This window comes from Olea europaea, unplaced genomic scaffold (assembly GCF_002742605.1).
Source record: "Olea europaea var. sylvestris unplaced genomic scaffold, O_europaea_v1 scaffold419, whole genome shotgun sequence".
Classification (NCBI taxonomy): Eukaryota; Viridiplantae; Streptophyta; class Magnoliopsida; order Lamiales; family Oleaceae; genus Olea; species Olea europaea.
In genome coordinates, this window is record NW_019261692.1 from 376,919 (window position 1) to 398,972 (window position 22,054).

Genomic DNA, 22,054 nt, shown 5'->3' on the forward strand with positions numbered 1-22,054 from the left:
AATATTTTAAGATATGCTTGCTTCCTCAAGTATAGTTAGACGACTTATATTTTCATAAAAAACTAATGGAGTTCACGATCCGTTTAAATTATCAGACATCTAATGGAAAGCTCGATAAGTCTGATGAGGTAATTACAAAATACTCTATATGCTTACATGAACTTTATAATTGAAGATTGCAATCTCACACCTTAGCTGAACAGTTATATGAAGTTTTATATACTTCATAAAAATTTAGGGCCTATTTGACGGCCTTTAAAATTTTAAATAATTTGCTATTCATGTAGTAAAATATTTTACACATAAAATAATAAAGTTTCTTTACTTTTTAATCATTCATTCTCTAACATATACTATTCAAAACTTTCTGATTTATCAAATAATAGATGACAAACAGGGCTTAAGGTGCAAGACAAGATATTGTCGAGTGTACATAATAAATGTACATAAAAAATGACATAATGTGATGTGGAGGGAAAATATTAGTTGAAAAAGTTAAGAGTAATGCTATTCGTAATCGCTCATTGCAATAGTCGCCCTACGTGACATACACATGACAGATGATTATTTGATGCATTAATGTGGTAGGTTTTTTATTCATTAATGCATCAAATAACTACCTGTCATGTATATATCACGTAAGACGACTGTCGCATTGAGCGACTACAAATAACATTATTCAAAAATTAATTATATTTTAAACAGACAAATAATAGTGTATCACGTAAGATTACGGACTCTCCAATGTAAATGCTCAAGCACTACTCATTTTATTTTGACTGAAAAAAATGGATTTCAAACTTGGCTGTGCAGCGCCTGTGAGTGCTTACCTGTAATTGCACCTTCTCAGTGGGCGACCTTCGAAATTATTTGGCAGGTAAATCCTTATGCTGGGAAAATTATCCTCCTTCTCCGCGGATTTCTTTCCTCAATTAAACGGATCACATTATTGTCAAATATGAATTCTTGTTGAGGAAAATTAAAACATTCAATTATGCTTCCACGATCCGATTCCCCAAACCCCAATAAATCTGCTCCCCTCCTGTCCTCGCCGCCGGCTCCGCCATTTTCGGATGAAGATTTCTTCTCCACCACCACCTCCGTGGCCTCGGGCTCCAGCTCATCTGACTCCAAGCCGCCTTCCCCGACGCAGTCCCTACCGCCTCAGATCCCCCTCACATGGCCACCGGACGGAGTACTAACCTTATCTTGGGTCACTAACCTGATGCAGGCTTTCGACTGGGCCTCCAAGTCCCTGCCGCCTTCCGAGTTTGCCTCTGTGCTTTCGGTCGAGGTCTTTGATCAACTCGTGCTTACGGCGTCCAAGATTTTGCATAAGGAGCTTAATTGTGTGAAAATTGATTCAGAATCCGGTTTGGGTTCTGATTCCCGAGTTGTAGTAGTTGGTGACGTGCACGGCCAGTTGCATGATGTTCTGTTTTTGTTTAAGAACGCTGGATACCCGGATGAGGATCGGTTTTTTGTGTTCAATGGAGACTATGTGGACAGAGGTGCTTGGGGTCTTGAGGTCTTTCTACTGTTACTGGCGTGGAAGGTAAAAGCTATAAGCTTTATTTCAGTATCTGTAATTATCATCTGGTTTTGATCTAAATAACTTCCCTTTTGGAGTGTAAGATAGTGGTTCGAATTTGATCTTTTCTGCTTCTTTAAGTAAAAATAAAAATTTGTTGCGTGGATGAAGATTATGGATGCTTTAGTTCAAAATTGTTAGCTGAATTTGAATTATGTTTCCTTTACTTCCATTAAATACATTTGGTAATAGTGCTTGTTTCAATTATGTGACTTACTGTAAAAACTGAGGTTTGCATTAAATGGTAAAATAAAAATTAAGTTGACTTGTCAGGATCTATCTCTTCTCCCTGTTGAGAAAACCACGCTGCTACTGCACAGTTCTAGAGAGCAAGATTGCTGTAAATGCCAAATACTATTTTAGTTTTTTTGGACACATTTTGATATGCCTGACAAATGCCAGAGCATGGTTGGAGCTGTGGTTGTGCTTGACCCCAGTTGGAAAACATAACAAAACAACAACAAGAACAAGCAGTTAAGCCTTGCTCTATTGAACTGGGGGTTGGTTCTATGAATCCTTTAGTGACATTTGGTTCCATCTACAACTATTTCAACTAAAAAGTTAGTCTTTTGCGTCCATCCTAGGGCATGTTATTTCTAATGTATATCTTCTTCTGGCATTGCATTTATGAATGAGAGCTTATTTATGTCTAAAGATGAACAGATATAGACGGACTTCATGGAAAGTGAAATGTTCCAGTTGCCAATGCATTTTGTTTCTTCTTCTAGTCATTTTTTGGTATTTTAGAGGTGCCTCAGTTTTTTAATATACTTTCATTTATTTATGAGTTAGAGGCATGTCTTTAATTTCCATTTTCTTGAAATCCTGCAATCAGCAGGGTCTTCCAGAATTATTCTTTATTTACTTCTACCTACCTTTTTGATTTTTCCAGATAGTTCAAAATTATGTTATAGTCAGTATGGTTAGTTTTTGGGGGCCAGGGAAAGGTGCCATGTACCAATTGGATAAAAAGATCTTTTGGAGCCTATGGATATGATTGTAATCTTCTTTAGTACACGTCTTACTACGAAGTAGGTACAAAGCTTTGAACTCATGGGAATTTTTGATGATGCTTCTTCTTGTTCTTTTCCTTTTTCCATTGTTTTTCACTAGTTTCAAAACCTCAAAATTAACAAAGCCTACTTACAGTGCTGCTCATTGAATTAACCATAACTTTGTTACTTTCGAATCCCAGAACATTGAACTACATTTTCTGGTACCACAGTAGTCCTGATGAGGATGGTCTCTATTCATGTGTTATTTTACAAGGTTTTAATTATAATCTTGATATTTATTAGATTTCAATTCAGAATTATGGTCCTCCGCTCTTACCACAAGATTGTGTCCATATGGTCAGATAATCTACTTTATCACACAGTTTAAATACACATTCAGAAATAAATGTTTGGAATGTAACTATACTATAATGGAAATGCATATTTTGTAGGTTCTTATGCCTCACAAGGTATATTTGCTTCGTGGAAATCACGAGTCAAAATATTGTACTTCTGTTTATGGATTTGAGAAAGAAGTCTTGACCAAGTATGGAGATAGAGGAAAACATGTCTACAGAAAGTGTTTAGGCTGTTTTGAAGGACTACCTCTTGCTTCCATTATAGCTGGGCGTGTTTATACTGCACATGGTGGGCTTTTTCGTGGCACAGTTGTCACCCCTTCAAAAAGGGCTAAAAGGAAGAATCGTAAAGTAGTTCATAACCCTGAAGCCAATGCTTTAACTCTTGGTTGCCTGGATGAGTTGGCCAAGGCTAGGAGATCTGTCCTTGATCCTCCTTGGGAAGGTTCAAATTTGATTCCTGGTGATGTCCTTTGGTCAGATCCATCAATGATCCCTGGTCTTTCCCCAAATAAAGAGAGGGGCATTGGTTTATTATGGGGTCCAGATTGTACTGAAGAATTTTTGAAGAAGTTTAATTTAAAGGTGAAGACATTCTATCCTTGATGATCTCTCTCATTTTGTATGCCATGTCATATTGCTTTTGCCAGGCCTTCCTATCCTTCTTTTCTTTGTCAACTTAAATTAGAAGGTATGATAGAACTAGCTTAAGTTGTGAGGAAAATGCAACTCAATATCTACTGTATTTTACTGCAGTTTATTGATGCTCCTAACTGTTCGGTTTTAATGATGGCCTCTTTCCTCCAGATGCTGTTCGCAACATCATGACGTAGGATCCAAGAAGAGAATTATACGATAAGGGGAAAGGGAAGAGTGGAGGAAGAGAAAGGAGGGAGATAGAATGAGGGAGGTAACAAGGGGAGGAGAGTTAGACAGACGGAAGGGAAGAGACGAGAGAATTGGGGTAGGAAAATATCAATTATTCATTCATTCAAAGGTTTCTAATTACGTATCATTAGATCCCTATAAATAGTGTTTCAAAAGGCCTATACCATGTAAGAAAATACTATAAAAGGTATTAAATCAAACTATAATAACATTTCCTATAATACGCATTTAAATCTGGAAACTAACAATAATATTCCTGTTAATTCTCCATCACATCATCATATAGGATGTTATGGAAAATAAAGACTTAAAGTTGCAGTTTCCAATTTTTAATTGTTGTATCCTCTTTCGTGGTACAGCTAGTTTATATGAGACCAAATCCTTGCAGACAGCTCTTGTAAAAAATCCTGATCCTCCCTTCTTTTCCATAACCCTTATCCTTCCTCTCTGAAATAACTGCTGGGGGTGGAATAGAAGAGAAAAGCAAGGAAGGATATATGTAGGGTCCCTTTGGAATGCTTCTCACCCTTCTACCTCAATTATTTTAAAGAGCATGTAGAAACTTGCCTTAAATTGTCTTTACATAGAGGATTTTTCATTAAGGATGAAGCCCCGCGCATCGGTTTAACTCACCGATGGATACTGTCTGAGCTTGAATTATAATTTAAGTGATACTCGACCTGGATAAGGGCATGATAAATCTTAAATATTGCCTCAAGCTAAAACTGTAAATTTTTCCCTTTCGATTGCTTGATAAATGAAATTTGATTTGATTTGAATTTGTTCTGTCTGTCTAACACACACACACTTGTTGAAATTGATATGATAGCTTAAACTTTTATTTCTGGTTACCTCAGTTGATCATTAGGTCGCATGAAGGTCCTGATGCAAGGGACAAGCGGCCTGATCTTGGAGGAATGGATGTAGGATATACTATAGATCATATTGTAGAGTCTGGGAAACTCATCACACTATTTAGCGCCCCAGATTATCCACAGTTTCAGGTAGCTTTAAACTCTGTGCATAATATTGAAATTATACTTGGGCCTTGATTGATTCCCATTTTTCTCAAAATACATTTTTCTCTCTTTTCAACCACAAATTCCTCAATAAAATTATATTACACGGAAACCCAAAACTTTCAAGCGGCCTGATCTTGGAGGAATGGATGTAGGATATACTATAGATCATATTGTAGAGTCTGGGAAACTCATCACACTATTTAGCGCCCCAGATTATCCACAGTTTCAGGTAGCTTTAAACTCTGTGCATAATATTGAAATTATACTTGGGCCTTGATTGATTCCCATTTTTCTCAAAATACATTTTTCTCTCTTTTCAACCACAAATTCCTCAATAAAATTATATTACACGGAAACCCAAAACTTTTCCTTATTTTTTAACCACACATTCTCCATCCAATCATTATTCCAAAATGCATTTTTTGCAAAAAAATGGGTATCAAACAGGATCCTATTTGCAAAACTGTGCTGTTTTAATTGCTATTTCTCAGCGAGAGAGAGAGAGAGAGAGAGAGAGAGAGGAGAGAACAAAAATTTGATAAGTATTGGACTTATTGTGAGCATTGCAGGCAACAGAAGAGAGGTACGGAAACAAAGGAGCATATGTTGTTTTGGAACCCCCAGACTTTGACTCCCCAATTTTTCATAGCTTTGAAGCCGTTACTCCAAGACCAAAGGTGATATATCCTACTTGACCTAACAATATGTAAAACAGAAATCTCAAAATCTTATATTAAACTAAGTTACACGTCACATTAAAAAATATGTGGTTGGAGGCTCTTTGGCTTTCTTAGGGGATAGCAACATGTTTGATATTAGTTTCATTTCCTTGTCTTTTTGGTTGAAGACATACAGGTTACTTGATTCATGGATTGTAGTTGTGAAAGCAATATAAAAATTTACCGTTTAAAGTTAAATTAATATTTCTAGATCAATAGAAATAATCGTATCTGAGTAAAAACATGATGTTAAACATTCATGGCAGGTAAATCCTTATTATGATTTTGAAGATGTAATTGATTCCGATGAAGAATTGGACTTGGTGTCGATGGTGCCGGATTCATGATGGAAGTTGCAATGCTGTTCTAAGCAGGCACTTTATACTATTTATTTAACTGAAGTCTTGTATCTGTTTTGGTGCGTGTATTAATCTATACAATATTATGGAGGGCTTCTTTTATTCTCTGTGATAGCCCTTTCCCATTGTTGATTTTTTTTTCACATGGGAAGTTCTGATCAGGGCAGTTTTCGTGTTTTTTAATTAATTGTACATTATATCGCAAGATATTGATTACACAAAACTACTTGAAGTTATGGGAAATATGGTTGAATTGGGTTAAAAATTGGGAAAGTCTGGACAGACTGAGTTGGCAGCATTTGGTAAGGTGTTTTGTTTTTTGTTTTTTTCAAACTACCTATTCATGCTTTGACACGCTGTCCCTTGTATTTGACCTTGTTTTTGTAGCATGTCTCAGAAGTTATTGCTCCAATTTCTGTTTTCATTGGGTTGGTGTAGATTTTCCATGGTTTATATTGGTCTTGTTGAGGGTTGCATAATGTCTCCGGTTCAGTTGTGGCATTAAAGGCATTCCCTGAATGGAAGTATTATCGATTTCTAGAGTCCCCAAACTATCGAGAATAGTAGTGTGGCAAAATAAGAATAAAGTCAGTCAGACAGGCTAAAAAAAAAAAGGAAATCAGAGGACAGATTGATTTGACAGAAATTGGCTGGTTGGATTTTTAAATTTTTTTTTAAAGTGTTCAATCATGTTTCGAAACGTGTCCATCCTATTTTTTTACCTTGTTTTTGACCCTTTTTCTATAGCATTACTGGCAAAAAAATCACATGAATGAATGTGATGCTTTGCATTTTTTATTGTATGCTTCATTTTGTACTTAGATGCAGAGGCGGAATCAAGGGGTCCTAAGGGGTCACGTGACCTCTCAACTTTATTTATTTATTTATGCGGGTGGGATGAATTTTGTTTGGTATCGATTGAAATCTAAATTTTAATCTAAATAAAAGTTAATAATTAATTTTAATAACATATTTCATGGAATCCTTTAACTTTTATCAAAATTTAATAAAAATTTGATTTTAACCCCTTTACCAAAATTTTAACCTTTCTAATTTTTCTACAAATTATCATATCTAATACAATTTTTCACTTTTCAATTAATTAGAATATAAATTTGTATTTTCTCCTTTCATATTTGTATACATGAAATGTGTCTAAATTGATTATATCCAATTTAATTTATATTTAGGGGTTGTTTGAGCTACATTTTTCTAGAAAAATGAATTTTGAAATAGTGTTATGATGGAGAATGTGTGGTTAAAAAGTAATGATATGGGTTTGCGTGTAATATTATTCTATTGAAAAATATGTGGTTGAAATGATATCAAATTATTGTTGAAAAATGTATTTTGATAAAAAAAAAAATGGGGCTCAAACAAGGGCTTAATGAATTGTATTAATTTGATTTAATATTAGTTATATGTTTTTTCTTAAATTGATTGTTTGTATTAAATACACTATAAATTTTTTAAATGTAAATATGAATTTTTTTGTGATGAGTAAAATATTAATAAAATGACTGTTCGAAATCAAATGGATGAAAATGATGAATAAAATATTAATTAATAAAAATTTTTTAAATGTAAATCTACATTTTTTCGCATCAAGTATAAATCATTCAAAAATTAAAAACAAAGTATTTGATTTGTAGCGAGTTTGATTGTATCCTCCTAACTAAATATTTTTATGTCTGCCCCTCTCAAAATGCATCTTGAATTAGAATTCCTAGAATTTGTTTCAATTGTTTAAAAAACAAAAAAAAAACAAAAACCTGGAAAAACAATTCCCACCATTCAAAAAGCTAGAAGAAGCTGATGTAGCAAGAGTTTGGGGAAGACTATTTCCATTGAAAAATTCTACCATCAAACATGTCAAAAAGTGGGAAATGGAATTTAATTTTCATTTTCCATGAAAAATAAGGGCATATCAAATAGGGCCTTAATTCATTCTTCTTGAAAGTGGGGGTTTTTTGATAATTTATTTTTAAGGTAGTCAACAATGGCGATAGCAATGGGATCCATGTGCACTTGCCAACGGTAAAAAAAGTTGTTAAGATGTGATAAAAATTACTCCTACACAGGGGCTAACAATGTTTTGGCATCGGCTTGTCAGTTATAATTGCTTTGAAAAAGAATTGTTGCAATTTTTTGGTTCTTGAAGTTGAGTTCAGATGGTATTGTTAGCAATAGATTGGTGTTAGAATATCAATTTAGGCAGCGCTATGTTATAAGATCATTGAAATGTATTCATTTAGTTATATCCTCCATTTCATGCCACATTAGTGCAATGTACACTAATATTTTAGGAAAAAATTGGTTGTATAAAATTTATTTCATTGAATTCCACCCTAATAGAGACAAGTGTGTGGGTCTCATGCTATATAAAAAATGTCAAAAATGTGTGGGTCTCAGAATTGTGAGTTGTCTGTATATATTCTGTCAAAATTCTTTTTGTACGTGTAGAAGCATTCAATATTTTAGTATCAATAATGATAAATAATGTTACTTCGACAGATCACACTGTTGTCTGTAATTATTTAATTAATAGTTCTTCTTCTAGCTTGCCATTTTTTTGATTTGATGACAACACCGTTCTTTTCTGCTCCCCTCAGACTCCGAAGGGGTACAGATGCAGATTATATATAAAATTATTTTCCTGCAACTATCAAAATCGACAATCTCTCTCCTTTTCTATTATTCTATTTTACTTCTTAAAAGTATAATTTGTTCAAAAAATTGTAATATTATTTGTTACGTTTCTGAAACAAGATAATGGTAATTACGAAAATTACAGATGGGCAAGCAAACAAAAGAAGAAGAAGAAAAAAAGGGGTCTTGAATTGGCGCTTAATGGTAGAGACAAATCTATCCAAATTTCCCATTCCAACAAGCATTCTCCATTGGGTCGGGGGTCGATGTCACAGTAAAAGTCTTGCAGTGCGGCTTGGCATATTCTGTTGTCTCATGTGCTTCTTCTACCTTGTGATAATATTAAAATACAGAGGCTTGGCTTCAGTTACATGATTGCTTATTTTCTCTGTCATTTCAAGGTTGACGTGCTGACGTGCTTTCAGGACCTTGTTGTTCACCACAGAAACAAGATAATGGTAATTACGAAAATTACAGATGGGCAAGCAAACAAAAGAAGAAGAAGAAAAAAAGGGGTCTTGAATTGGCGCTTAATGGTAGAGACAAATCTATCCAAATTTCCCATTCCAACAAGCATTCTCCATTGGGTCGGGGGTCGATGTCACAGTAAAAGTCTTGCAGTGCGGCTTGGCATATTCTGTTGTCTCATGTGCTTCTTCTACCTATGATAATATTAAAATACAGAGGCTTGGCTTCAGTTACATGATTGCTTATTTTCTCTGTCATTTCAAGGTTGACGTGCTGACGTGCTTTCAGGACCTTGTTGTTCACCACACATTTGTGATACTATGTTCCAATAATATGTTCATATCATTACATATAGTCAGAATTCCACAAACTATGTTCACAAATGAACTCTGATTAAATTAAATTTACACCAGTTACACTATCTGTTCTTATCATCCACCTTATACACTGGCTGTTGTCACAATTCCTGCTCTTGAAGTGTTGCTCTTCTTTTCCTTGAACATATTGCAGGGTGCTTTTGGAATTGTAAATTCTGTGAAACAATAATAGTAAAGTAACGATAATATTATGTCCTCTCTTATTTTCCTTCCAGGGAGGCAGGGGGAGAGGGGATTGTTATGGAATTTGTAAAGCTATATGGTAGCTATGACTTAATGGTTGACCACATACTCTGTTTTTATACAAAAATAGGTGTTGTTTATATATTGAAAGGATAAAACAATCCAAAAGGACAGCAACGCAAACTTTCCTTCATAAGAAACTTCAACTTGTCAATGATTGTTTGAAAAAAGCACTTTGGGTATTGCTTGTTCAGTAGGGTAGATTATACGGTGTTGAATAGTATTAAGGAAGAAAAAGAAGCTAAAATCTCTTCCACTGCCATGCTGAGTACTGTGTAGAATAATATTTTATGGGTCAGAGTACTTGACAATAAGGTGTAGACATGAAAATTTATTAAAGGCCTTCCCCGTAAATTCATACAATGATCATAATTCATTAAGTATCTTAGAATATCTTAGAATTTTGAACAAGGCATTTGCAGTTTATGGCCATCTCTAGGTGCTGCAACCTTTAAGTCATAATTCATAAATCCTAATTCTATTAGAGCTTTCATTTGTAGGAATTGGCCTCTAATGATAGAGGAAATTATAGAATTGAAACTCGGTTTCATTTCGCCAAATTCATAAAATTATTCCCGTTGTGACTTGCAGGTGTAAATCTAATTCTGATTTGAATCAGGATCTCCATATTGACCCTAACTGTTCTTGATGTTTCTTGAATTTATCACTTAGTTTGTGGCTCTTTGGCCTGAACAGGTAATTTGGGAAACTTGCCGGTTATTATCATCCCAGCAACCTGTGAAGAAAAAAATAATCCATTTGGAGATTCATCTACTTGCTCTATAAATGGAATGACTTATGTATCCCTCTCTATGTCGGTAATGTACATAATTTATTACTCTACGTACTGGCATAAATGAGCTTAGTTTCACCACATAGATGCTTGTGCTAGTATCTTCACATATTCTCTATCTAGCATCTATATAATTAACACCGGTCCTAAATTGCATTGTATGAGAGCTTCAAACTGTATAAATAATTTCTTTTCTATCTCTATACAGTTCCTGACAACACGGAAAATTAGTTTAATAATTTTTCGTTTTCCTTCTATCTTGTGTTACTTTCTTTTTGCCTTGTCTTCTTGTAGATTGGGGCTGTTTTTGTTTGGTCGTATGTTTATAACATAATAAGAGCATACGGGAGTAAGGATGACGTTGGCACGAAGATAAACTCAACAATTGATGAACATCAGTGTGATAAAAGCTCAGAAATATTCCCAGACAGCAGTAGAGAAGCTCTATTATCGAAGAGTATTCCATGCTATGAGATCCAAGAAGCTCCAGTTGAGCTGCTTCTTGGAAGCTCTGAGGACAAAACTAAGGTTCTCTTTGTCTTTCTTCTTTTCCTTTATTATGTTTATCACACTTTACATGAAATGTAGGCAATGTGGATTTTTCTAATATGCATTCTTCTTTAGTTAGCAAACAACCTCTTAATAGAGGAATCATTTTAATATGTTTTACAAACTCAAAGTTGGAACATTTGTTAGAATGTATGACTTTTTTGTTTGGTACTAAGAGAAACATAGGAAGAGGAAATTTCTTACGTCGTACATCAAAGTACTAGACAAGTAAAGGAGAAAGTCTCATTTTTCTAACTCCAGGACTAAACAAGTAAATGAGAAAGTCTCATTTTTCTAACTCCTTGCTAGACACACGTGGCAACCCTATACATGATAACTTTGGGAGAACATTCATGTATATTTAAGAAATCAACAACTTCTGTTTACCTTTTATTTCAATGTGATTTCTCTTACGAAGTTTGTAAGTATGCCATCAATTTATACCTTTTACAGGTCACAATATTTAAGAAGATAAATCTGCAGGTGAATAAGTTGTTGAGAATTGTTGACCTGACGATCCTTTTGCGACCTCCAACCATTGCAACGGTATTATACAATGCTAAATTTAATTACAGCAGTCACTCCAGTATGATGAGTAAATAGTCATATTACTCTTTTAGTTGAAGAGTTCTATTGCATTAGTCAATAGTTAGCCATTCCGTGAATATTATATTATTGAAGTTGGAAGAAAAAGTAGCAAATAAATGCACAAGACATTTGGTGTGGCTTTACCGTTCTCATGCCCTTGGCCCCACGAAAGAGACTTTTATGAGAAGAGAAAGATTGCTTATAATCTGCATGTTCTCAATTTGTTGTCATTTAAAGTATTAGGAATATCATATGGCCTTGTTATGTTACTTTTTCCGGAAATGTCAGACTGCAAAGACATTTGGTGTGGCTTTTCAGCAAGTACACGCACAGAATATATTTTCATACAATCAATGAACTGCCTTCAAATCCAACTGATATGGTAAGATTCACCCACAGTGCAGATTACTATATGACCATTTAAAATAATTGACCTTTCTGAAGAGATTTTATAATAAGGCTGAAAATCAGTATTAAAAAAAAAAAGCTTGAACCCCAACCTTGAGGGTCCCCACCGTCCCGCCCCTAAAGCTTTGTGAGGGAGGTAAATCGCGGGATATGCCCCAACAGGCCAAGGAATAAGAGTTGCCTGTACATTGCGCCTACAAAGAGTTCAATTCCATGTTTCAGGAATCGAACCCCCACACTGCGGCTGCCAATGAGGGCATTCTAGTTATGTAAGAATGAATATTATTTTGGACAATATTTTAGCTTCTTTTATTCCATAATATTGTAAAGTACTGAACAATCTACCTTATCAAACAAGCTATGAAATTGTATTTCTCATAAACAAATTCCTTAATTCTGGGATAAGGCTATTTGTGCAAGAAAATTTGTTATTAGCTGAAAAATGTCCTAGCCAATCATTATGTTCGGAATTTGAAAGTTTTTGAATATTTGTATACCAGAAAGCTTCAGATTTAGGGCCTGCACTGACACGGACATGTGTATAGTAAACAAACATGTTCAATAAATTTCCGTCATCTACAATCATGGATTATACTTTGCTATTTAAAGCCTCAAAAGTCTGATATCAGGTTCCACAACTCTGGAACGCATCTTGTACATCTAAATACAAAATTTCTTAAGAAAATAGTTTTAAGGTCCTAAATAAGTTGAATCATGCTCACAATATTCTTATGCAAACCATAAAAGTAGTTCAGGTATACCACATCTCCTTCAGCAATCATTGATACGTCTAAATCCAGTTTCAGACTTGTAAAAATAAGCTTCCAGAGTTCTGTAATGCGTCTTAGACCTTTGAATGGACTTTTCCTGGAAATTTATCAAGTCATTTTACCTACTTGACACAGGTAATATAACTTGTGAATATCACAAGTGGTGTGACATTTAAAATTGTTAACATAAGAAATCTAAATCAAAAAGTTATTAAAGCTATTCATATTTATACAGTTGTACAATTATGTGACAGAGGTGCTCCTCCCTGGAACTATTTGGCTAGGTTTCTTACTAATTGTTTCTTCTTTTTGCAGATTATTGGCGTTACCATTGGAGTTGTCACACCAATTCATCGTATTATGGTTGGTGATAATGCTCCTTTGCGTGTGATTGCAAATTCTCTCTCTTTGCTGGGGTATGAATGCTGCTACTATTCATTACTGTTCTGATGCTAGTAGAAATCTTAATTGAGGAATGCATGTTGTTAACCTATGTCTCATTTTCCTTCATAAGATATCATACTGGGACTGAATATATGTCGAAGTTTTGAACAATCAAAATGATGAATGGATATTTTGATAAAAGAATGAGTGCTAACTCAGAGAAAGGGTCCTTTTTATTTTGGTGCCACTGGTCTGGGGAGACTCAAGTGGTGAGGAAAAGAAAAGAATGCTTTTAGATTAGAACACGGTCAAACTCATTATTTTAAGATCAGCTGCAGAAAGGGTAGAATTTAAACTTCTACTTCAAAAATTTTCTAGGAATAGGTCTATTAATGTTTAAATTATCCAGTAAAAGGAATTAAAGCAAAAATACGAAGAGGAAAGAAAATTTATTCAACTATTTTGTCTTTGAATTTCAAAGAGAGAGACGGTATTTTTAAGTTAACAAATAGCTAAAAAAGGATAAATATAGATAACGTACCATAATCTGCCTTATGAATTCTTACCATAATTAGTCCACCTAAGACTTAACATTTTCTGTCTTATACAAAGAAAAGAAAACTGATGAACAGGGATAATCAAATTCAGATATTGTCTGCAACAAGCTAAAGTTTTCCATCTCTGCAACCCATTTATGGGATTTATTGTCGAGGCAATCATGTTACTGCATGAGTCTTGATAGTCATGAAAATGAAATGAAGTCAAAAGGTTCACTTACTTTCGCTGTTTCGTTCCAGGGATGCAGCGATACCATCCATGACTTTGATAATGGGAGCGAATCTTCTTAGAGGTAACTTAACTTTTTTCTAGTTTTCTTGAATTTTTTTAACTTGCTATAGGTAAGTTTTCTTTTTCCGCACCAGACGTGACGAGAAATTTTATTGATTTCTGGTGTTAATATTTCAAAGATCTACTTCCTTTCAGGTTTCAGAAGATCAACATTGAGCTTGTGGCTCATCATAGGGATCACTGTAGTTAGGTTTATTTTCTTGCCTCTTATTGGGGTCCTGATTATTAAAGCTGCACAATTGTTTGGCATGGTGGGATCAGATCCATTATATCACTTTGTTCTTCTGCTTCAGTATGCAGTTCCACCAGCAATGGCCATAGGTAAAAGTCTACCTTTGTTAACATTTATATGATTTGCTTTGTTCAGGATTCACAGTGAGGGAATGGATTTTAGAGTAACGTCCAGATTATAAATCATATAGTAAGGTTCATTCCTGTTAAAAGATTATGACAATGGAACCAATCATTTTCATTTCAGTTCTGATATATCTGTGTCCAAATTTAGGCTCTCTGTAAAATGAGGTGCTGCATTCATAATTCTTAAGGATTTGACTTGTGTAAGAAGAAAACTGCTCTGTATAATTTTGCACTTGGAAATGAAATAGACTGGTTACAAGTAACTGATGACGGAAAACATTAGTCTCCCTGATTTTTTTAGCTCCAGTGCTTAGTCTTCATTTAGACTTGAGTCTGCAGTTTTGACATAACTTTCAAGGTAGAAACTATCAGCTATAGTTTGTAGATGGCAAACTAGTAAAAAGTGAATGGATTACAAGTTTAAAAAATTTGAATTTCTTAGCTCTATTCTGAACGTCAATACTCTGTTGTTCAACAAAATGGACAGGTACAATAACCCAGTTGTTTGAAGTTGGAGAGACTGAGTGCTCAGTTATCATGTTCTGGAATTATATCGTGGCATCAATTGCGCTGACGTTATGGTCAACTTACTACATGTGGATTTTATCTTAAATTCTCTGGTAAACATACCAGAACTTGGCTCAAGTCCCTCGATGTGAAATATTCTTTCTGGAATTTGAATCAAAACTTAATGTATCATGAGTTAATTATAGCAAGTTATGCCACAAGTACCTCTCTCTCTCTCTCTGTATGCACTTTGTGCCACACCCCTCACCCTACGTACCAATGACCAAAATAAATGATGTGCCTAATAGACTTCAACTGTTTCGATGTAAAATTTTTGCAAAAGGTAACGCTGAATTTAACAGGTTTGGTAATGGGAACAACCATTTTGAAATATATCACTTTGTCATTTCAATACATTTAGTTTTCTAATTTCAAGTTTGGACAAGTTTTAGACATAGAATTCTAATTATTTTTGGATAGAAATTTTTTTTTTTTTTTTTTTTAAAAAATTTTTTTTTTTTTTAAAAAAAAAACACCCCCCCCCCCCCCCCCCAAATTTTTTCTTCTTTAATTAACCGTTGAGAAAAAATTCAAAATTTCTGCAAGAAAGTATGTAATGAGATTTTTTTTTTTTTTTGGGTGTTTCAAGGACAAATTTTCCACAAATGTTATTTTGTTTATAAATTACAGTTAATGTTACCTTGGGATCTTGTAGATTGATCGAATAGGGAATAACCTTAGGCCCTGACTGTGATTTTTCAATGAATTTTCAGTCATTTTCTTACCATTGAGTCCAATTACGGGTCTCATCAAAGAAAGAGTCAGTCAAAAATTACGGCCACAACGATAGAAAAATTCATTCTTTTCAGCTAATAATCTGCACCAGACAGAGCCTTAATATGTCATTTATTTTTTTACTTTTGAATTTGAGAATGTGAAATTTGTAGGCATTTTGACACATAGACATTAATGTCTCAATTATCAACTAAAAGGGGCCTAACATATTATTTTGTAGTACTTGTCAAGATTCGATGAGGAAAGATGTACAACATATTTTGCACCGTGTCTGATAAACACCATTAATGGTGTGAATGATTGGATGCTCTCAACATTGGGAGACCCTCGAGGTTACTTTAGTGCCCTTATGACATTATATGAATTTTCCAAAAATTCATGTGATTTGACATTCAACTATCTTTTGGAGGTTTTCAAATATAGTTTTGCTATAGTTAAATCAAGTTTGACATTGTTGTGAGGTGAAAATTTTTTATATATTAATTTTAATATTGTTAAATAATTTATGACACAGATTTTGACATGTCTTAAAATGTCTAACTTAATACATACAAAGTGTATAAGTAGTTTAATTGTTCCAAAGAAAAAGCCTTATGTACAGGATTTTCTTGCCAGAGTGTTTATAGGTATTGCGTTGATAGCACTTGTTTAGTAGTTTTTTTCCCCCTATTTTTTGCCATTGCCCTATGATAAGGTAGCACATTCTCCCGTATAGATTCTGGCAAAGCATGGTTCTTATTCCAAATATAGCTTATTGCTTGAAGTGTGCAATCGATAAGAATTTGCAAGACATGCCAAGAAAAGTGGTCCCCTCATTTTTTCAAAAAACTCATTTTTGACTATACATTCTCCTATAAAATAATTTTACGTGTAAACTCAACTTTTTCTTACGTTTTAACCACACATTCTCTAATAAAACATAATGCAGTTGGAAATCAGCCGTAACTCCTTCTAATTTCAAGAAATCTTTACTGCTTAAAACCTGATATATTCTTGCTCATGTCCACACTTTCGGATAAATTTGACCTGATATGAGCCCAGAAGTCCTTCAAAACTTAACATGAATTTTTCGGACAACGGTACAATTCAGGACCATTCTGCCATCATCGTCAGAGAATGCCTTGCTTTGTGATGCACTACCCTTTGTGCATCGCATCGATTATTCTGCCCCGACTGATGGGGATTTTACAAGATGGAGATTTCAATGACTAGAGGTGACTTATTTAGCAAAAGAGTTCCATTCATCATCAATAAAACTTTATGATTGCTTCATTCAAACTCATACTACCATCAGAATCATTAAATCCAGCTTATACTGCTATGAGCACTATTATATCATTATTTTTTTGCAGCTATATAGAGTAACAGCAATGTAGCTGAGGAACATGGCCCCAACTTAACCTGGATTATTTTTTTTATTTTTTATTTTTTTAAATCTACCTTCGATTGCTGCATTTACAAAATCAACCAATTTAAAGAACTAAGAGAAGTTAGATAAACAAAAAACCAAACTTATTTTACTGCATTACTCACTCTTATTTCCTGTTAAAGATTGGCACGAATCTAGCAACAGGGAATTATCACAATTATAAGACAACTATATGGGAAGCATACTTCTTACAGGGCCGCAAACTCACTCACTCACTCACTCTAAACGTATATTATGTGAATGAGGCAAAAAGCACTAAATTTCTCCCTTTTCCAAAGTGAAAATGGCTTTTTATTTTTTTATTTTTTTCAACATTACGTTGCAGGTCAGGGATATAAAATATTTGACTGGAAAGACCATCATAGTTTCAAAAATATCTTACAGCTCTTTTAAGACTTTGTTTATCTACCATTATACAACATTTTTTCATATATATATATATATTTTTTACAGTACTCATTTTTAACCACATATTCTTCATTAAAATAACATTACGCGTAAATCAAAAAAAATTTCTTCTTTTTTAACCACATATTTGAACATCAATCATTATTCCATGATGAATCATGCTACAAGTATAGAATTTTTTGATAGAAAAATCTTACAGACAATACATGATGCAACATCATTGGAAGATGAAAAAAAAAAATAGTCCACTTTCATTTTGCTATGTCAACATCAGTACAAGTTTTGTTAAATTTTTCCTGTACTTATAGCTTTATTGATTTCATAATACATTACTCACAAATCATGGGGCACAAACACCCCTAAATTACACTTCACTACTTGATCTGTATTGCTACTGGTAGCACTTAATATTTGGCAATGAAAAAATAATTAGAACTTATGTTTGAAGAATCCGAGACAAAATCCCAAAATGATATCAAGCCATTCCTCTATTCAATCATTTTTGCTGTTCTTGACGTAGAATATCTCGTTTGTGCACATCTTATCTTTGTTTAATGTGTCCCATGTGTTCTCGAATTAGAGCTTTAGCTAGAGATGCTTTCGGCTACTGGACTTTTGTTATATAGGGTTCAGCATTCATGCTATTTCGCCTAGCAGCACGATGCTTGTATTGCTATCGGGATGGATAACAAGTAACTAGAGAGCGAGAAAAAAAAAAAGAGAATCACATTTGGAGTAACATAATAAACTAGAATGGCAGTTTTATCGTAGGCCTCATTAGGATCGAAGGCTTTAATGTCCTCTACATACAAATTCACTGGATAATAACCAACGGCATGCATACATATGTACCTGAAAAATCACTTACCACTATTTTTACCCACATTAATACAAGAAAAATTTGAAGAACGCTAGAATTGTGAAAGGTAACCTTGCTAATTTTCATCCCCATTTGCTCGTATTATCCATTGTGTTAGGTTTTATGTAGTTCGCAAATTTGTGAACAAAAGTACTGGAATAAATATGTTGTAAAAAGTCAAGAAGTTAGTTGTAATATTGTATAGTTGAGTTAGGTAGGTTAGAGTTTGAGTTCGAAATAAAGAAAGAAGAGACGTCGCAATTTCGCCAGCCTATCGCCTGGATGTTGCTCGAGTGACAAAAAATAGAAACCCTGTTGCTCGCCTATCGCCCATGTCTCGCTCGAGTGACAATTATATACGGAAAACCCTAATTCACGTTTTTGAAGAGTTTTATGCGGCTCAAGCTACCTAACTACCTTCAACTATAAATACCCAATGCTTTGCACGAAATTTAGGTGGTTGTTCATTGTTTGCCTCTCCACATTATTCCTTGAAGATTCAGTAACACAATCCATTGGTGAGATCATTCAATTCATTCTTGAATTCATACAACCACGTCGGGTAAAAACATCAAATTTATTGAATCCAAAACACCCACTTTTTAAGCACCCTCGGTAATGTACTTTCTCAAATGAACTTCAAAGAGTGCTAAAGACTGAAAGAGGTTGGACTACAAGCACGAGAAGAGTATAAGAATTGGTCATTCTTGGTGATCCACTTGAAGATATAATTGTTGGAGATCGGGAGCTAGTGTTTTAGTAGGATCTTGGAAGTTATAGGAAGTAGATTGGAAAGTCTAGTAGAGTTAGGCAGGCAGCATCTAACTATAAATCCATATTATCTATAGTGAAGGTTTTGGTCCCTAAATTTTTATCCCGTTAGGTTTCTCAATTAACATATCTAGTGTTATTCACTATTTTCTTATTACAAACTGTAGCAATTCAATTTAGGAAATTGGATTGTTTGATTAACCATCTAGAAATAATTAAAATGACTTGTTACTTTTAATTATGTTAATTTCGCACGTAAGGTCAAACTTAATTGATAATTTAGAACCTTTCAAGTGGTATCAGAGCCTAAATTAAATTTATGACCTTAAATTTCTAGATGAGTAGTTCGTTATCCATCCCATCATATTTTGATGGCAGTAATTATGCCTACTAGAATATTAGAATGAGAGCCTTTTTAAAATCTATGGATGAACGCATTTGATTAAGTGTTGTTAATGGCTAAGCTGTCCCCTAGTTCTACGGTTGATGATGTAGTAATCCTTACACCCATTGCAAATTGGACTAAAACAAACTTAGATGAATGTAATTGGAATAGCAAGATTTTGCATGCATTGTTTATGTATGTATCCACCGAAGAGTTTAGGCAAATGTCAATGTGTGAAGTAGCTAAAGAGGTTTGTGATTTTTTACAAACCACATATGAGGAAACGTAAGTTGTTAAGAACTCTAAATTGTAGATGCTAACCAATAGGTTTGAAGAGATTAAAATGAAAGAATGTGTGACCTTTGATGAATTCTATACAAGTCTAAATGACATAGTTAATTCTAACTTCAATCTAGGTAAGAGAAACATGGAGCCTAAGATAGTCAGAAAGATTCTTAGATCCTTACTTGAGCGATTTAGGCCTAATCACGGCTATTGAGGAGAATAAGCATATAGACTCTATTAAGGTAGAAGAGCTGGTTGGATCTCTCCAAACTTATGAACTGACATTATCTAAACTCACAGACGATAAATCTTTGGCTTTAATGCTGTGAAGAATAGTCGTAGAGTCTCTTCAGATACAGATTCTCCTAATGAAAAGGAGTTAATTTACTTTGCTAAAAAAAATTGAAAAATGTTTAGGAATAAAAAGCATAGAAGTGGCTCTAGTGAGTCTAGGAAGAGTTCTAATTCTGTGAAATGTCATAATTGTCGAGGTTTTGGCCATATTAGGAGTGAGTGCCCTAGCAGTAAAAGATATTCGGATAAGGTCATGAATGTTACTCTCACTGATGACGAGTCTAGTTTTGACAATCAGAGTGAGAAGTCTAGACGTGAGGAAAGTGGGAAATATATTACCTTCACTGCTAAGATTAAGAGTATATCTAATAATGGGAGCGACGAGGCTGAGGACATAGATAGTGGTGAGGATTCAAAGGAAGATTATGATAGTGAGGGATATGTTTATGAGTCTTATGATAGAATCTACGAGGGAAGCATTAAAATTCTAACTACGAATAAAGCCTTAGGTACGAAAATTTAGGAACTTGAGTTGGAAAAAGCGAAATTGTTAGCTTGCCTTCAGGAATCTACCTTAAACCTGAGTAAGTTGAAATCCATAAATGAATCTTTATATACTCAGGTTAAGAATCTCACAAATGAGCTTGAGAAGACCTCTAAGAGAACTAGTGAGCTAACCATTGAAATGAAACTTTAGAAGTCCAGGGTAAGAATCTTCTGAGTGAACTAGAGTTTTCCAAGTCTCACATTCTTACATTTTCTAGTGGTTCTATGAAGCTATATAACATCCTAGGAATGGGCATGCCTGTTGGTAATAAGGAAGGTCTAGGATATAAGGAAAAATATTATAATGTTGTTGGTACATCTAAGACCACGTTTATCCTTGCTACTGACCAGCCTAACACTGAACCTATGAATAGGGAATATATAGTACAGAGGCTTACTAGAAGCGTAGGACCCGCCAACCTAGGAATGGAAATTGACGATCACAAAATTTTGATCTTAGGTTTATCCCTATGTATTTTCATTATGGAGAGTTAGGACACATAAGTCCTATGTGTCATAAATTCGTGAAATTAAATAGAAATAGTAACTTCAATAGAAACAAGAATCATGAGTTTTTTTGGTTAGATTGACTTCCTTACTAATCAAGTGAGTTAATTGACCAAGTTAATGACACAGATGACTGTGAATATTCCTATCACTAGGCAAGTTTGGTGAAGAAAAGTGATCTGAATAATCTTGAAATTGATCACGGTGCTTTTAAGGGTAAGAGCGTTTGCATACTTAACTGGCTAGACATTTCTGGTGTATGCTTTATGCTTTATCATTATGTGTCATTGATTTATGCATGCATCACATTTGTTTATTTGTTTTCTAGGTAGATGTCTCATGTTCATTTTTTTGGGTGCTTAATGCATTCATCTTTAAAAATTAAAACAAAAAAAAAGGAAATTGAAAAATACAAAAAAAAAGGAGAGCAGAAAGAGGAAGGGAAATTGATTTTTATAGCATGATATATAATATACTTAAATTTGTATGTTGTAATAAAATATGGATTTTATTGATGAGCTGTAGTATAATTTTCATTACTTATTTAGATTATTATGGAGTATTTAGTATATATGTCTTCATGTACTATTTGCGCTGCACACACTATGATATTGTTAGTGGGACTCAAGCGTGTATGTGAAATTTAGGATGGTGCACATGTTAGTAAGGAATTTTGAACATTAATTGACCTTATTATTTAGACTTAAGCTCAAGTTTGTTCCCTATAATAAAAAGCTTAATATCTTATGTCCTTTTTTGGAACCTACTTAACTCGATCAATTAAGTTTGGGGTGTTTCTCATAACCTGGTGTCTATGGTCAATTGACTTGGATTAACAGGTCCAAAGCTCGATGCAGAGGTCATCTTAGTCGCTTAATGTAAAGGGACCTACACTTAAAA

At 34.1% G+C, this 22,054-nt stretch overlaps 2 protein-coding genes across 5 annotated transcripts; both read left to right on the top strand.

The window, feature by feature from the left end:
• Positions 1-764: 764 nt before the first annotated feature.
• LOC111387695 (serine/threonine-protein phosphatase 7-like) lies at positions 765-6,215 on the top strand. 2 transcript variants are annotated; one of them, XM_023012271.1, is made up of 5 exons: positions 766-1,555; positions 3,039-3,530; positions 4,691-4,837; positions 5,425-5,532; positions 5,841-6,215. In XM_023012271.1, exons 1-5 carry the CDS (start codon positions 995-997, stop codon positions 5,919-5,921), a joined length of 1,389 nt encoding a protein of 462 aa, XP_022868039.1. In that variant the 5' UTR covers positions 766-994; the 3' UTR covers positions 5,922-6,215. The 2 variants fall into 2 exon arrangements, with proteins under 2 accessions (XP_022868041.1, XP_022868039.1); XM_023012273.1 differs by lacking the exons at positions 4,691-4,837; positions 5,425-5,532; positions 5,841-6,215 and adding an exon at positions 3,753-3,902 and having other exon boundaries at positions 765-1,555.
• Positions 6,216-10,337: 4,122 nt separating this feature from the next.
• On the top strand, positions 10,338-15,111 carry LOC111387700 (protein PIN-LIKES 3-like). 3 transcript variants are annotated; one of them, XM_023012282.1, is made up of 7 exons: positions 10,338-10,488; positions 10,758-10,991; positions 11,496-11,558; positions 13,094-13,194; positions 13,960-14,012; positions 14,147-14,332; positions 14,856-15,111. In XM_023012282.1, exons 1-7 carry the CDS (start codon positions 10,462-10,464, stop codon positions 14,978-14,980), a joined length of 789 nt encoding a protein of 262 aa, XP_022868050.1. In that variant the 5' UTR covers positions 10,338-10,461; the 3' UTR covers positions 14,981-15,111. The 3 variants fall into 3 exon arrangements, with proteins under 3 accessions (XP_022868050.1, XP_022868051.1, XP_022868048.1); XM_023012280.1 differs by having other exon boundaries at positions 10,340-10,488; positions 11,466-11,558; XM_023012283.1 differs by lacking the exon at positions 11,496-11,558.
• Positions 15,112-22,054: the final 6,943 nt, after the last annotated feature.